Genomic DNA, 17,065 nt, shown 5'->3' on the forward strand with positions numbered 1-17,065 from the left:
CAATGGCTGCATCTTAAAGTGATTTTAGAAGCTTTCCTGAATGGTCAAAACACAAAGTGTCTTCAGGCCATTTTTTTAAAGGTTCCAACAATTATTGGTCATGAACTCTATTTGCCTTATCTACAAATAACCCATTAAAGAGGTTAATTTTGGATGACCCTTTTCAACACACTTGTCGCTCATTATGCGCCTGTGACTAATCGTGACCCTGCATTCTTTATTGGTAATGCCACGTGCACTCTCACCTAGTGCATTAAGATATCCGCTGATGGACTTGTAAGGTAAACAAGAGGCAAACCTTTTAATTCCTTCTCATACTTTGTCCCCACAGCTCTGCTCATGTGTTTGAATGAGACATCATATTTGACCCTCTGTCTCTCTTGTGTGTGTAGCTGGAGAGAAGAAGAAACCGGTGAAACCGGCAACAGGAACTCCCAGTCCCAAACTAAACGGTGGGTCCTATTCCAGGCTAGTTCAGTCTTGTCATTCTTTTTCTAGTCTAGACTCTATTTATATATTCTATTTTGGAAAGGTTTAGTTTGCTCTTGTCTACTATAGTTTAATAAATTCTGCTTGGCTCCTGTCCGCTCTGTTCCACCGTGTTCTTCTCGTGTTTTTGTCGATTTCATAGTTCTGAATAATTTATTTGTTCCCACCACACAATGAAAGGTGAATAAACTACGGTGATTATCGCCTTCTCTGTGTGCTGCCTTTTCATTCGGTTCTCTAATTTTCTGATCAGCTCCGTTGTTATCTGTCCTATTCTGTATTAATTATACAGAAACTTTTGCTTCTCACTGCACATGGAAGAGTTCCCATAGTTACTGTATGCACAAATTCCTGTAATTATCAACACAGGGAGCAGCCTTTTAATGAGCCTAAAGCCAGGTACTAATTATTGTATCCAACTACATATGAACATAGGGTGCAACCTGACACATATTTACATAATTACTGTATGTAATATAAGTGAGGAACATATACAATATACAACATGTGTATTTTATTTCACTAAACTACATAAACTGTAAGATCTCACTGATTGTTATGTATGTTTTAGTTTTGTTTCTTACTGTTTCTGTTCAAAGTGCCTTTGAGTACTTTTTAAAGATATACAGATAAAATATATTATAGCCCTCTGAAACTAAATCGTGTCAAACAAAGAAAAATAGTCAGTGAGGAAGTTGCTTCTCCTTTGTTCATTCATGCTGTGCTCATGCATGTTGTCATCTTGTGTACGTGAAGACTTGTGACTATTGATCAGTCAACATCTTTCCTTTTGACATTTTAGACTGATCTTTATCTAATTTCTATTTGATCTATTTTGTTCTATTCTGTACTCTTGTTTTCTAATCTGTTCTCTTCAATTTAGTTTGGGTCTATTCAGTTTTAAATGTTCTATTCTAATCTGTTCTGTTTCAATTTGCTTCTGTTCTATTATTTTCCGTTCGGTTTTATGTTGATACGTTTAACTTCTTTCTTTTCTTTTCTGTTTTATATCTTCATCTGTTTTGTTGTACTCTGTTCTGTAATGTACTAGTCTGTTCTATTCTATTCTACTCTATTCCATTATATTCTACTCTACTCTCATCTACTCTATTCAACTCCATTATATTCTACTCTATTCAATTACATTATACTATATTCCATTATAGTATATTATATTCTACTCTATTCCATTATATTCGACTCTATTCAATTCCATTCTACTCTATTCCATTATATTCTACTCTATTCCATTATATTCTACTATATTCACTTATATTATACCATAGTACATTCTATTTTACACCATTATATTCTATTATATTCCATTATATTCTGCTCTACTCTATTCCATTCTAATCTATTAGCTTCTACTCTATTCCACTATGTTCTACTCTATTCCATTTGTTTATACTCTATTTCATTATATTCTACTATATTCCATTATGTTCTACTCTATTCCATTTGTTTATACTCTATTTCATTATATTCTACTATATTCCATTAGGTTCTACTCTATTTCATTCTGTTCTACTCTATTCCATTATATTCCATTCTATTCTAATCTATTTCATTATGTTCTACTCTATTCCATTCTATTCTATTTCATTATATTATACTCTATTCCACTCTACTCCATTCTGTTCTACTCTATTCCATTATATTCTACTCTATTTCATTATATTATACTCTATTCCATTCTTTTCAACTCTATTTAATTATGTTCTACTCTACTAGATTCCATTATATTCTACTATATTTCATTATAGTATGCTCTATTATATTATACTCTATTTCATTATATTCTACTATATTCCATTATGCTATACTATATTCCATTATGTTCTACTCTATTCCATTATGTTCTACTCTATTCCATTATATTCTACTCTATTCCATTGTATTATATCTATTACATTCTATGTCACTCTATTCCATTGTATTCTACTCTATTCCATTACATTCTATTCTACTCTATTTCATTCTATTCAACTCTATTTTGTTCTATTATACATGATTCCATTCTATTCTACTCTATTTAATTATGTTCTACTCTACTATATTCCATTATATTATACTCTATTCCATTATGTTATACTCTATTCCATTATATTCTACTCTATTCCATTATGTTCTACTCTATTCCATTATGTTCTACTCTATTCCATTATGTTCTACTCTATTCCATTATATTCTACTCTATTCCATTATATTATATCTATTACATTATATTTCACTCTATTCCATTGTATTCTACTCTATTCCATTACATTCTATTCTACTCTATTTCATTCTATTCTACTCTATTTTGTTCTATTATACATGATTCCATTCTATTCTACTCTATTTAATTATGTTCTACTCTACTATATTCCATTATATTATACTCTATTCCATTATGTTATACTCTATTCCATTATATTCTACTCTATTCCATTATGTTATACTCTATTCCATTATGTTCTACTTCATTCCATTCTGTTCTACTCTATCCATTCTGTTCTACTCTATCCATTATATTCTACTCTATTCCATTCTATTTCACTATATTCCATTATATTCTACTCTATTCCATTATGTTATACTCTATTCCATTATATTATACTCTATTTCATTCTATTCTACTCTATTTCATTATGTTATACTCTACTCTATTCCATTCTATTATACTCTATTTCATTCTATTATACTCTATTCCACTATGTTCTACTCTATTCCATTCTGTTCTAATATATTCCATTCTGTTCTACTCTATTTCATTCTAGTCTACTCTATTTCATTCTAGTCTTCTCTATTCCATTCTATTCTACTCTATTCCATTATATTTCACTCTATTCCATTATATTCTACTCTATTCCATTATGGTATACTCTATTCCATTCTATTCGACTCTATTTCATTATATTCTACTCTATTTCATTCTGTTCTACTCTACTCTATTCCATTATATTCTACTCTATTTCATTCTATTATACTCTATTCCACTATGTTCTACTCTATTCCATTCTGTTCTAATATATTCCATTCTGTTCTACTCTATTTCATTCTAGTCTTCTCTATTTCATTATATTCTACTCTATTCTAATCTAATCTGCTCTGTTTCATTCTGTTCTAATCTGTTATATTATCATTTGCTCTGTTAGAATCTGTTCTATTGTATTCTGATCTGTCCTATCTCTTATCCTTTGTTCTTTTCTATTCCGTTCTATAGTTCCAGATGATGTCTTTGCACCTAACTACATATGGAAAGGTTCCTATAACTACCGTGGGAGGAAGCAGCCGATGACACTGAGCATCACCAGCTTCAACTCCACAACAGGGAGAGTCAACGTCTCCCTTAGCAACAGTAACATGGAACTGCTCCTATCAGGCATGTTTGAATATGGATAATTAACTATACCCTCCAGGACAGCATATGTGAAATGACAGGACATGTCGTAATCATACTGTACCGTATGTCATGACTATGTTTCAGTATATCATAAAGTATTCATAGGTGATCAATAAAACACATAGCTATGTGTATGATACGGAGCTCCTATCGTCAACACTTTTACTACTTTCCATGAACTACTAGGCTGCTTTTTAAAGTGGCCACTGTATCAACCTCCGCACACCCACCCTCACACACACAGACCTCTCAGGGTCAGCAGGGGGTTAAGACCCTATTAAAACACAAATCCTGTTGAAGCTAGAATTGGTTCCTGGAGTTAGCGGAGAGGACCGACACCATAGCTCAAAACCAAAAGGCTACAGTACCAGACTTTTAACATGCATCCTCCGGCTTAAAGGAGCCGCTTCACTACAGATCAATAACAGCTGAAGCTGTGCTCAATTGGGCTCAGTTGCATCGACCTTGAATGTTTTTCCTCTTAAGATTGTTCCTAATATGTCAAGTTCACCGTATAGGCACTGTAAAGGAATACATATATTTGCTTTCTTTCTGAGAGAGCATGAAGACAGGAAGCAAGGGGCAACAGCTAGCCTGGCTATACCCAAAGCACAAATTACAACATGTTTCAACTATTTCTTCACTTAGTTTTGTCCAAACATGCTGTCAAATTCCAGCTGTCTCCCAGCTGTATCCCCAATGTTCATTATAATAATAGTATAATAGTTATAGTTTTTGCTTTTACAGCAGCATTCAGATTCTTTTTTTTTTTTTTGTCTTTACAATTTCCAATTGGACATGATGTATACATCTTGCCGATGCACTAGTGGAAGAAGAAGCAAGTGATGAGAGATCTAACAATCTGTAGATTTTTGATTTCCGATATATTTCACTTTTCACGCTGTTATATTGTAAACCAGTTTTTTATGCTGTCTTCTGTAGGAGTATATAAGGCTTCCGAGGCCAGGCTGTCACTGCTGATGTACCAGGTGAACTATGCGAACCAGGGAAACCAGCTCAAAGATTCAGCCATCTCTCCAGCCAAAATCATAGATGACTCATGGACAATGGATGGATTTGTAAGTCTCAGTGTAGCAGTCAACTTAATTAAATTCAGTTGGCAACATTCATTTAGACAACTAATTGTGACTTAATAAATGCTTCATATTGTTGTTGATTAAAGTACAAGACAAACAGTAAGTGTACTAAAATCTTTTTGTTCATGCATCTGCAGTGCTGTCATTTTAATGGGCACACTCAAATGAGTCAGAGTGAGACATCTCACTGCTCATCTTTTCCCCTCTCGTCTCTCCAGGTATCAGCAGAGCCTGATGGTTCTAGTTACGTATTCCAGGGTTTCATTCAGGGAAAAGACTATGGACAGTTTGGACTGCAAAGACTGGGTAATTCTCTGTCAGGTTAAGTAACAGCATCACAAAAGTCAATTTGGAGTATAAATGATAATTGGACAAATCTGATGAACACCTTTGTTGCAAGAACCTCACTAATGGAGGAAGTGATGAGGGAGCTTCTCTTTGCTGGCAACAGTGACCTTATTGCTCACGTCAGCCCTGCAGTGGACTCTGTCATCTTACAAGGACTGAACTCCATTAACCTCCATCCAAAGACAACTTCCATCTCCATCAAATAGACTTGAAAGCAGTCCTTCACTTTAAGTTATCAGTAACTCATCTGCAGCGATGCCATAACAGACTGCCCCTAAAGCTAAATACATTGGGGATAACAACAGATTTAATAAGAGCTGAACCCTTCTCCAGTCCATGGACATCCGGCAAGTGTAAAAAGAAAAGTAATCTTCAGCATCCACTGTTGACAAGATGTCACTTGCAGCTGAGCAATGCCAATCACGCATAGGCTTTGACAGTTACCAGCATCCCTGCCACAGTTGTCATGCATACTGTCTCGTACTACTACATCTACTAACAATATAAAGTGCAGCTATTGGAGGAATACTTCATTCCATATCTGGAACAACACTGACAAAAATACTTTTTTTAGAGAACAGAATCTCTGTTTTGATTATGTTCAAGCAGTCACTCCTGGTTTTATCGTGCCATCCAGTCTAATTGTGTGGATAATGTGAATGGTTTTTTTTGTATGTCACAGGTCTGAATATGTCAGAGAGTCAGAACTCCCCACCACCTCAGCTTGGTACCAACAGCAGCTCTGTGGCTATCGCTATTCTGGTGCCTTTCTTTGCTCTCATATTCACCGGCTTTGGCTTCTATCTCTACAAACAAAGGTATCTGCTTAAAAGGGTCTATCTCCTTTAAGTGTTTTTCTTTTAAATTTCAGTAGGAGAAAAGAATATGTTCTTGTCACAGCATTGTTACCTCACCTCTGTTTTTCATTATTGTCATACAAAAAAATGTTGAAAGGCATTGTTAACATATTAAGAAGCGGCCTGATTCATGGAAACAGTTGCTGCCTCAGTGGTTTGGTTGGTGAGGTGCTAAGAGATAGTCTATTGCAATTCTCTATTGCAAACCGCACTGCAAAACAATTCTGTTTAGGTGTTAAATTGGATTTTTCAGAGATGTGATTTAAGCACAATTGACTGGTGTTTGCATTGTTAACAGATGCAAATAACTTATGTTCTGCTATTAATATCTTAAGGAAAAGCTTGCTGAAGGAATTAGTTTTGGATGGACTGATTGGAATCTCACTGGCTTCCTAAGAAGCCTGACACTCTCTAATCCTTCTTAAAGCTTGTTTACTATGCTTCTTCTCCCACGACTGCATTCACTCGTCCTCTGGTTACCCAGTCATGTTAATATTAGTAGGCAATTAGATCAATGTTATCACACTAACAGTGTATTCTTTTTTTCTGTTTTTTTTTTTCCACAGAACCACTCCAAAAACACAGTACACAGGCTGCTCAGTCCATGAAAACAACAACGGCCAGGCTGCCTTTGAGAACCCCATGTACAACACCAGCGCCAAGGCTGTGGAGGGGAAGGCTGTTAGATTCGATCCGAATCTAAATACTGTCTGCACCATGGTCTGAGGATTAATTATCCTCTCTTGAACTTATTGACTTAGATATCTAATGGGACCACAATTGGTGTGAGGCTGTGGAGGGGAAGGCCGTATGCTTCGACGCAGACCTAAACATCGTCAGCAAGGCGGTCTGGTCTATACATTGATTACACAATACCTTCAGTCCCAGTAAAGAAACCTAAGCTCCTCAAGCAGAGAGAACGCTGTCCACTTGGAACCAAAAGGCAGCGTCGGCTCCTTTCTTTTACAGCATTTTGTATCCACAGATGGAATTGAAAACAAACTTGACCAGAAAATGACGGCTACCTTTGACGGATGCAACACAGCCAGTGTGAACTCACAGTGAGACGTGCCATCAAGTGACAGGAAAACGAAACCGCCTATTATCTATCTCCAACCCCAAGACTCAGCTGGTCATGGAGAGTTTACAATTTGATTCTCAACCAGACACAGCCATTTTACTTCGACCTCTTATTTAACCCCAATCCCTCTCTCTAACACCAATAGTAATGATTAAGCCATGACCTGCTCGTCGGTTATCATATGTCACCATAACCCAGTTTTCTATTACACACAGAGCTTTGAAAGAGACGCTCTCAGCTCTGTGACCGCTAGTCCTTGCCTGGTGAGAGAGAGAGCACATCATCAGCGCTCTGGCCACGGGTTATACATCACGGAGATAAACTGCACTACACAAATGGGTTGATTTCATTCGTACCGCCTTGTCTCCTCAACTGTACTGAACAAATCCTTAGTGTGAGGAGCACAGAAGCAAAATGGCCACAAATGGGAAAGTGTGACACTGTGAAGCGAAGAAACCTCTTTTTAAATCTGACAGTGAAAGACGCCGTCACCAGGAGAGCATCAGTAAACCACACCGAACAGGAGCTTCTGAATGCTACACCCTAGCAAACAAACAGGACAACCTCCTGTCTCCATGGCAACCAGAGGCTCGTTTTACCAGTCTCTTGTCTTTTTCTATAAAAGCGGACTCTAAAACGGCTAATGCTAGCAGACAGTGGCAAGCGTTGCTTTGAAGAGAGGCTAGCTCCTTAGCAAAGGATAAGGGCAGCCCTGGAGACGGAGCTATATTCCTAACTGAACTTGGATTAGAGCAAAGCAAAACTAAAAGGAGTCTAAGGGGGAGCTAGCACTAATAGAACAGATGAGAAGAGACTGCCTCATCTGATGGATAAGAGAAGGAGGCAGAAGAGGCAGAGACAACCCCGAAGTGAACTGGAAGAAGAGTAACGAGTCATCAAGAGAAAAGACAGGATCTTAGAATCATAACACAGCCCACCAGACACTGTCTAACATGAAATCCACTGCTGAGAGAGGTCAACCTTTCCCTCTCCATAACGAATCAGATCAGACAGAATATGGCCTTGAGGAAGGAGGATCCTGATCCTGTGAATTTAAATGAATTGTGATGCGAAAGGCGCTGAATGGATACAGAGGACTCTGATGGACTAACAAAGAAAAAGACTTTGAGAAACAGAAAGCTCTGGCACTAAAGCACATTTTACAGGAGCACCATCTGTCTCCCCACTGAGAGATGGACTAACACAGGGACAGATAGAAAGGTCAGAGAGAACCTGACAGGATGAATGACAGACTGAGGAGATGACAGGTACACACACCAACACAAATCTGTCGACAGAAAGACAGATGGTGTCGAGACCAGAACAGTTCGACAGACAGGTTCAAGACAAGCAGGGTCTTAAGACTGTTGCAGACCACCGTCCATTACTCCACAGACAGATTTAAGGTTTAAACACAGATTAACAGGTTTATAGAGGGGCGGACCCAGAGACAGGCCGATCACAGGACACACAGACATGTTGACAGACAGGCTTAAAGAAAGACCGGCAGGGTCGTAGCCCTGCGAGTGTGGACCCAGTTCCACTGTAATTCTGCACTCTGCGAGTGCTTATCTTCTTTCTTTGTTATTGCTGCAGAATCTTCTGATCTGTAAATCTATTGCATATATATTCGGGAGCATTCACCACCTATATTTTTGTGCTATATATTTACCACAGGGGGGATGGGGGTTGAAGGAGAAAGACGGATTACAGCAGAGAGTCTTTAGCGAGAACAAAAAAGAACCGTCAGAACAAAAGATACTACAACTATGTGCTGTTCACAGAAGCCACACACAGTATTTTCCTTTCTGACATGGAATTGGTTTATTTTAATATCCTGTGTAACGTGAAGTTCCTCCCACTATCACTGTCTTTCCACGGGTGTCAGTGGTATTGTTATTGTCGTTATTGTTGAGATGCAAGGTTTGCCAGCAACAATCATGCTCTTTAAAGTTGCCGTGTCATCAAATGCTCGGGACATTTGTTTTGCCCCTTCGCCAGAAAGGTAACCATAGTGACACAGACAACTTTTTAATGATCTGCTGGAATAACGGCTTTGTTTTCTAACCAAACTGGTGATATGAAGCCACAGACATTTGCACATCAAAACTCATAGATGTCAACAAATTAAAGGCACTCGTTGATTACACATGGCCAAATCATATCCAGTTCTGACTCGAGTTGAAATCTCTGACAAGGCCACAAGAGATGAAAATAATATTCATAATAATAATAATAGTAACTGATTGTGAACTGCCCAACATGTAGTTTGTGGACGATGGTGTATGTACAAGATGTTTCGACCCATGTAGAAAATGTGTGTATCGGTTCATGTTTGTAGTTTTTCATCATACATTTTAGGGTGTTTTCAATGGGTTAGTTTGTGAACTATTACTAAAATTATTATCTAATTATTCTCTAAAGCGAAATATACAAGTTTTAACCTTGTTTGTTTACAAAATCTCTGTAAAGTCTTGGTTCTCCCTGTGTTAAAGATGTCTCGAAAAACAATACTGAAATGTCTGAGGTCCAAATTCATTCTGTTTTAGGGGTTTTCAAGACTTAATGTGTCCTTGTACTAAAATACACATCCATTATTAATCGTCGCACGTTATTTTTAAGCCTTCAATTTTAGTTGTTTAAAAAAAAAAAAACAGTTTATACTACCTTTGGCAATTCCTAAGTATTGCACAGTAGATTTTAATCACAGTGTTTTGCTTGTGTACAAAAGCTAAAAGGCCTTGAACGTCATTTATTTCAGAAACACTGAAGCGTCGGACTGTCCAGAAGACCAATTGAGTAAATCCATACACATAACCGGGGCCACTGAAATTCAATATTTCCCCTCGCTTTTGCTTATTTTTATTTCATGAAAATATAGCCTTATAATCTCCGCTCAGTGTTGCTTGGCTGGTAATGTTTTCACATCTGATGCACCGCAAACTCTTTGAAACTCTGCTGGCAACCTTCCCTGTATGTAGCTGCTGTGGGCCACTGGAGGCCGCTGTTGCACATGTTGTTGGCGTTCCTGATAGTTCCATGTGATGTAAGTGAAGAGGAGTTGCTTGATTTAGTGTGAAACCATGCATAACATCCATATAGTGATGTCATATTGTAAGAGCTGGGCCTGAGAATGCAACATATTCCATGCCTATATTAATTAGTCCACACATGACAGGAATTCATGGATCAATGAGCATGGGTCCCTGTTTTTCAGCTTTGGTGCACATTTCAGGAAATAAATTAATATATATATACTTGTTTTGAAGAGCCTGGTTTAAAGGTTTACAACTAAAGTAGGTGAGTTTTGGGCCCACACTTGATGAACACCAGTGGTTTTTAATGAGTTTGGATGTCACTTTACTTTTAGAACCCCTGCTGCCCTGAGCACAGGCGCCGGCTGACAGAAAACTCCTTTTCAAAATCATTCCTGATTTAAAATCAGTGGTAACTGAGGCTGCCATGTTTATCACGGCCTGTAATTCATTGCTATGGTCACATTGTTGCTTATTACAGTTTGGATTGATTGTTGCCGCTGTCGTTGTTGTCGTTGCTGTTGTTGTTTTTTTCGGTATGGATCTGACACAGTGCCTACCAAAAACCATGGGACCCTCCCCGTCATCTACACACACACACACACACACACACATGCTCGCTCTTTCAAACATACAGGCTCACACGCACATACCTGCTCAAGCGCTCCCCTTCATCAGAAGTCATTTTTTTCTAAGCTTCAGTCTATTTTGCCACAAGCTTTTCCTACTGACTGACCGCAATAAGACCCATGTGATTTGAAAGACTTAAAGCTGTTCCTGCCTGGGGACATTGAAAATATTCACCATTTGAAAAAGAAGAGGAAAAAAAAGACGAAATATAGAATAAAAAAGTGTTTTGTACAGAAATATATTTTTATGATGAAATTATTTGTAAAATGTATGAATCTATTATGTACATTTTCAATGCAATGTAAGATTAAAAAAGGCTAATTGCTTTTGTAAAAAAAAAATGTCTGTCTTTGCTCTCTTTTCATTCCCAATGACTCTGCAAAAGGACGATGTAACCACTATATCTGATTCATAACAAGTAAACAAAACCGTATACAACACATGATTGTCATTATTATTGCAATACAAGCTACAGATTATATATTAACTCTTGTTATGTGGAACTCAAAAGCTGTGACTGGAAAACTAGTTTCAGGGAGAGCCTAGAATGAGAAATACTGCACACAGAGTGTGTATATATATATATATATATATATATATATATATATATATATATATATACAGTGTAGCTATCTCACCTTGAGATGAACTCCCTAAACGTATTCCATTCATTCAGAGTGAAACTCCTTATCACTGGGAACGGAACACTATTATTTTTTTTAGCGCTGGTGTTACTTTCTGCAGCAGAAGCAGGTAATAGAAAAAGCAAAATGCTGAGTTATTGCAAGAGATATTACAAACTTTAGAATCTTTTACAGCTGGGAAATGCATGTCTGGATTTTTTCTTTCTAAAGCATTCATAGTGCAAACCCATCAATGATACTTACGAGTCATCCACTTTGTATATTTATAAACAGAATCACATTGAAGTGGTAATACAGTAGGAATCAAACAGCAGGGCGACTGTTAGGATGGCCACTGTTGTGTTCAAAAACCGTTGGGTGTGAGCCCGAAGAAAAGTCCGGAGACGAAAAGTTATAATAAAAAAACAATACTAATAACAACTAATAACGTTTCTGATACAGAGTCAAATTCTCGGCCGAGGGCTTCCAGGGTTCCGCAATCCACAGCCCACTCACAGCTACCCTGTTCGGAGTTCCCCGTCTCTTACCAAAAGTGTTGCGAATATTCGCAACACTTTTGGTGTGAACGCAGCATTACGTTCCCTCAGAACAGACTTCGACAAACATTTCATTTGATATCTTTAGCGCTTCTGCAATATTCTCTTCTCATTGGTTAAGCTTTACAGCATGGGTCTCAAACTTGCGGCCCAAGGGCCAATTGCGGCTAAATGACATGTAATGTAATGTAATGTAATGTAATGAAGACAAGCTGGGTTCAAAAAGCACCGAAACCCAATCTCAAAGAAGGAGACATAGCTCTGATGAAGGCCAGACAAAAATAAATCAGTGGCCAATGTGAATTGTGGTGAATCCTATTCCCAGTAAAGACGGACTGGAAGACATGGAAACGGCAACAAGTTCTCATTCAACTCACCAGTCTCCGCAGCATGGAGGTCAATAACAGAGCAGTCTAGACTAGTGACATCATGACAATGACGTGTCTCACAGTCCAAAGCTTGCTGAGGGCAAGGCCATAGGTGGGATGAGTCGCTGAGTGTCAACTCACTGCAAAACCACATTCATATAGTTGGTGCGATGGCGGTTGTTCTAGAAAGGACTGTGAGTAATATGTACATAGTGGCATATATCTTAATATGCCAGGCGGGGAGTGTGTTGGAACCAGTGTATTTGTATATTTTATGTGCCCTCTAGCAACACCTAGTGGCGATTGCAAATGGCTGCACGAAGTAAGCTAATCGTAAACACACAGAATAACTGGAAGTGACGTTCAGGAAGTTCCTTTTACCCATGAACTCACAGAGTGAGAATCTAAGTTTAGATTCTGTGCAATCCTCGCCTTAAAGTCTCCAGAATCGGCTTTATCCGTAAGTCATCTACTGTTTACATTTATATTAACATGTTTAGCTTAATATTTCTTTGGTTTGAATACAGTATTGGTGATTGTTAGTTTACTGTCAACTGCATAATGATGTATTATTGTAGGCATGTGTGTTGTGCTCTTTTTCAGTTTTATACAAATTATATTTTCCCTCATTAAATTCTGCCAAATACAACAACCTGTCTGTTCCTTGGAGAATACGATGCTGGAGAATAAATTGTATTCAATGAATACCTACAGTAACACAAGATACATCGTATATAAATTCACCATTAACTCAGGAAAGTGATGAGCTGACACTAGTCTAATTATTATTTCTTTTTTGCATTTGTGTAAACTGAAAAGTATTTATACAACTCAACATCTTCATCACACTCGACCACAAACTGTGGAGAAGTTCCCAGTTTGATGCTAATGACTGAAATACACATGAGCTTTAAAGTAATCTGTGCATCCCGATTATCAAAATGTAATTCCCTTCTGGTCCTCGTCCTCTTAACTAGAAACAACGACAACTTTTGTAAATTCATTTAGAAGCTGTTCTGGAGCTTTTGGTTACGTCACACGACCTTCATCAACACGGCCAAGAGCCCTGAAATAGAAATGTTGAACCTCCTAAGATATCTCGACAACGAGGCAAACTGCATCCGCGGATGAACATCATGTGAGTTGATGGACATTTCCGGATGAACTATTAAAGTTATGTTCTGTTTTACCGAGCTGCGGCGCCTGGATACAGTGAGCAGTGCCGTGACGGCCTGCTCATTTTGCACAACGGCAGAAAGAAGAGGGTATAAAGCAGATGTCCTTTCCGGGCCACCATCTTTGTTTAGCTCTTAATTGTGCAGTTGATATTATTAACAGTAATATTAACGGTTAATATTTTTCATTCGGTCAGGATAGAAAGATTTTATTTGTGAGGGAAAGTAAAACTTTGCATCACAGAAGCACACAAACTGGCTGGTTGTCCGGTTACTCTCCGTGTTGATGTGTAACTGCAACCAAGAATAACTGCAAACATTAAAGTTATCAACCAACGTCCCGTCAAGCTGGATGGACCCTGTCAAAATGGTTCCTCATTTTTGACCCTGATTGGCTGAAGTTGTGTGCAAAATGCTTTGAAGCGCTTTCACGTCTCTCTGGCTAAGTGTTGCTAGCCGTCACACCGATGCTCTTATTTTGTGTTACACTTACTTTCTTTAATTGGGTTTTTCCCGCGGTTTGTGTTTTCTTTGCTGAATTGTCTTGGTTATATATATATATATATATATATATATATATATATATATATATATATATATATATATATATTTATTTTTGTTCACTGTACTAATTAGCTGATAGTGAAAGGCTTCTCAGGGTCTCGGCAGATGGCGCTGATAGCAGCGATGAACAGCTGTTAACAAGGTGACATGTTTACTGTAATAACTTGTATGTGTCACATGAATGTGGGTCAAATGGGCACATGAAGTAGCACCTATGTGTTTGGAAGTAAAATAGACTTTTTGTGAGGAAAATTGCTCACAGATTTTGTATTTTTAGTTCACTTGTTTTTTTTAGTGTACATTTATTTCCAGGTTGGTGTTAGGACACATACTTCTGAAAGGAAGCAGGCCACTGCAAGCCTCCAATAAAGTAAGCCGTCTCGACAAGTTTAAATACATAGCACAACTATTACATGGAGCTTTTACTCAGATAATCACGTTGCACTCGCACACGGCTTCCCCTCATCCGATTTGGCATTTTCCTTTGAAGACAGCATCCTGTTTTAATTGACAAAGTTCAAGTTCTGTTCATGAAATTTCTAATTTGTTTAATCATTTTAAACTCAGCCCTTAAGAAATGAACTTGTTCCAGTCTGAAATGCAACTTTTCTTTGTACAAAACATACATTCATATAATACACTTTTCACTATAAATAGAACTAGACTGATTAATAGATCAATCTCTTTGGCTGAGCTACATTTACATTTGCCTTTCAAACAGAAAAGTGGAGCAGCGCTGACGGTGAGGAGTAAAGGGTAGTGTAAATTCATGAATATATAGGTCTGAATGAAAGATTGCTATCACTCTTAGAAAGTAGTGGTTGGGTAGATTGCCTCTGCACGTTTTCTTTGATTAATAAAAAAAGTGAGTATAGAGCTGCAGGGGAGTGTGTCGTTTCTCACTGTTTGAGGATAGGCGAATCTAGCATAATAAACTGGGAGGCATTCAAAGGCTGTGGGATCGAGTCCCACCAGAGTCTGACTTTTAAATATTTCACCTGATACTCCTCGGGTTTCTTGTGTAATAATCAGTAACCTCATCCCCCACGTGAGAAAAATGTACACTCTGGACCTACATAACTTTTAATGAGAGTGTAAATTATTATAATATTCTTTTCAGAATCAGAATTGTTTATTTGCCAAGTTGCACAGATCAGAATATACAAACTGAATTGTTGACCTGATGATGGAGCTGTGCCTCGTGGCAGGCCGGGCCTTCACCTGCAAAATGCCACTCAGAGACCACGTACCGACCAGGAAAAGATGCAAAAAATGACCACAAAGCGATGCAAAATCACCAAGATGAGACACAAAACAACCACAAAGTCACACAAAAGTACCACAAAAAAGACATAATGACCACAAAGTTACAAACAACAACAAATTGAGAAAACAGACCATCATGAGACCAAGTGACCACAAACAGACAAAAAAACACAAAAGATGCAGAACAACTTCAAAGAGATGCAAAATCAGCATGGAGAGACAAAATGACCACAAAGTTACAAAACAACCACAGAGAGACACAACATGACCACAAAGTTACAAAACAACCACAAAGAGACACAACATGACCACAAAGTTACAAAACAACCACAAAGAGACACAAAATGAACACAAAGTCACAAAACAACCACAAAGAGACACAAAATGAACACAAAGTCACAAAACAACCACAAAGACATAACATGACCACAAAGTTACAAAACAACCACAAAGAGACACAACATGACCACAAAGTTACAAAACAACCACAAAGAGACAAAATGACCACAAAGTCACAAAACAACCACAAAGAGACACAACATGACCACAAAGTTGCAAAACAACCACAAAGAGACACAACATGACCACAACGAGACGCAACATGACCACAAAGTCACAAAACAACCACAACAAGACGCAACATGACCACAAAGTTGCAAAACAACCACAAAGAGACACAACATGACCACAACGAGACGCAACATGACCACAAAGTCACAAAACAACCACAACGAGACGCAACATGACCACAAAGTCGCAAAACAACCACAAAGAGACACAACATGACCACAAAGTTACAAAACAACCACAAAGAGAAACAACATGACCACAAAGTTCTCAAATTACAGACAGTAGTTAATGTAACTCTGTACCTAGAATATTTATAGAATGATATGGAGTCACACAGAAAACTCTTCTGTCTGCATATGACCTCCAACCTGCTGGAGTTAAAGTGTCAGAGTATACTAACCCACTCATAAAGAGAAAGAGCATAACACCTCCTGAGGAAACTGTCACCGGAGGAGAGAAGGAAGGAGGTCACAAGACAAATGTATATGAAGCTCAAAGCAATGGAGGTAGAGTTGCTCTGGAGACCATGGAGAAAAGAAAGAGGGACCGAGAGGAGAGGGGAAATGTGAGAGAAGAGAAGGAGAGGAACAAAAGCAACTAAAGGAAGAGAGGCTTCAGTGGAATGAGGTGATGATGGTGGAGGAGGTCAAAGTGCTCTGAAAAAAGAGCACAGGAGGAGGCGAGGGGAGGCCGAGCTCTGCCGTCTGCCAGCGGTGGGAGACAAAGAGAGCCGGGCCTCTTACCTGAAGCCAGCTGGAGGGAGAATGAAAACTGGGTTGGAGAGAAAAAAAGGGTCCGTGACCTCGTCAAAGAAAACATCGTCACAAACAGCTCCGTCTATCTCCTCTTTGCTGCAAAAGACCACAAGTCTGAAGGTTTGTCTCACGTGTCTTCTATTCCTCTACATTTACCATGTGTATATTTCAAATGGTATATTTAAAAGGTTTTACACTTTTAAGAGACAGCCAAACACAAGATGGTGCAGTGGCTGCAGGACACGGGGTTGATAGACGCAAG

At 38.2% G+C, this 17,065-nt stretch overlaps 1 protein-coding gene across 1 annotated transcript in view; it reads left to right on the forward strand.

The window, feature by feature from the left end:
* Positions 1-6,905, forward strand: part of csmd3b (CUB and Sushi multiple domains 3b) — a 303,941-nt gene extending 297,036 nt beyond the window's left edge. The window contains 6 exon segments of the mRNA XM_034544984.1: positions 393-452; positions 3,698-3,856; positions 4,820-4,956; positions 5,193-5,280; positions 6,005-6,140; positions 6,746-6,905. Of these exon segments, the coding sequence (XP_034400875.1) occupies positions 393-452; positions 3,698-3,856; positions 4,820-4,956; positions 5,193-5,280; positions 6,005-6,140; positions 6,746-6,905 (740 nt within the window).
* The last annotated feature ends 10,160 nt before the right edge of the window (positions 6,906-17,065 follow it).

Source organism: Cyclopterus lumpus, chromosome 11 (genome assembly GCF_009769545.1).
Source record: "Cyclopterus lumpus isolate fCycLum1 chromosome 11, fCycLum1.pri, whole genome shotgun sequence".
NCBI lineage: Eukaryota > Metazoa > Chordata > Actinopteri > Perciformes > Cyclopteridae > Cyclopterus > Cyclopterus lumpus.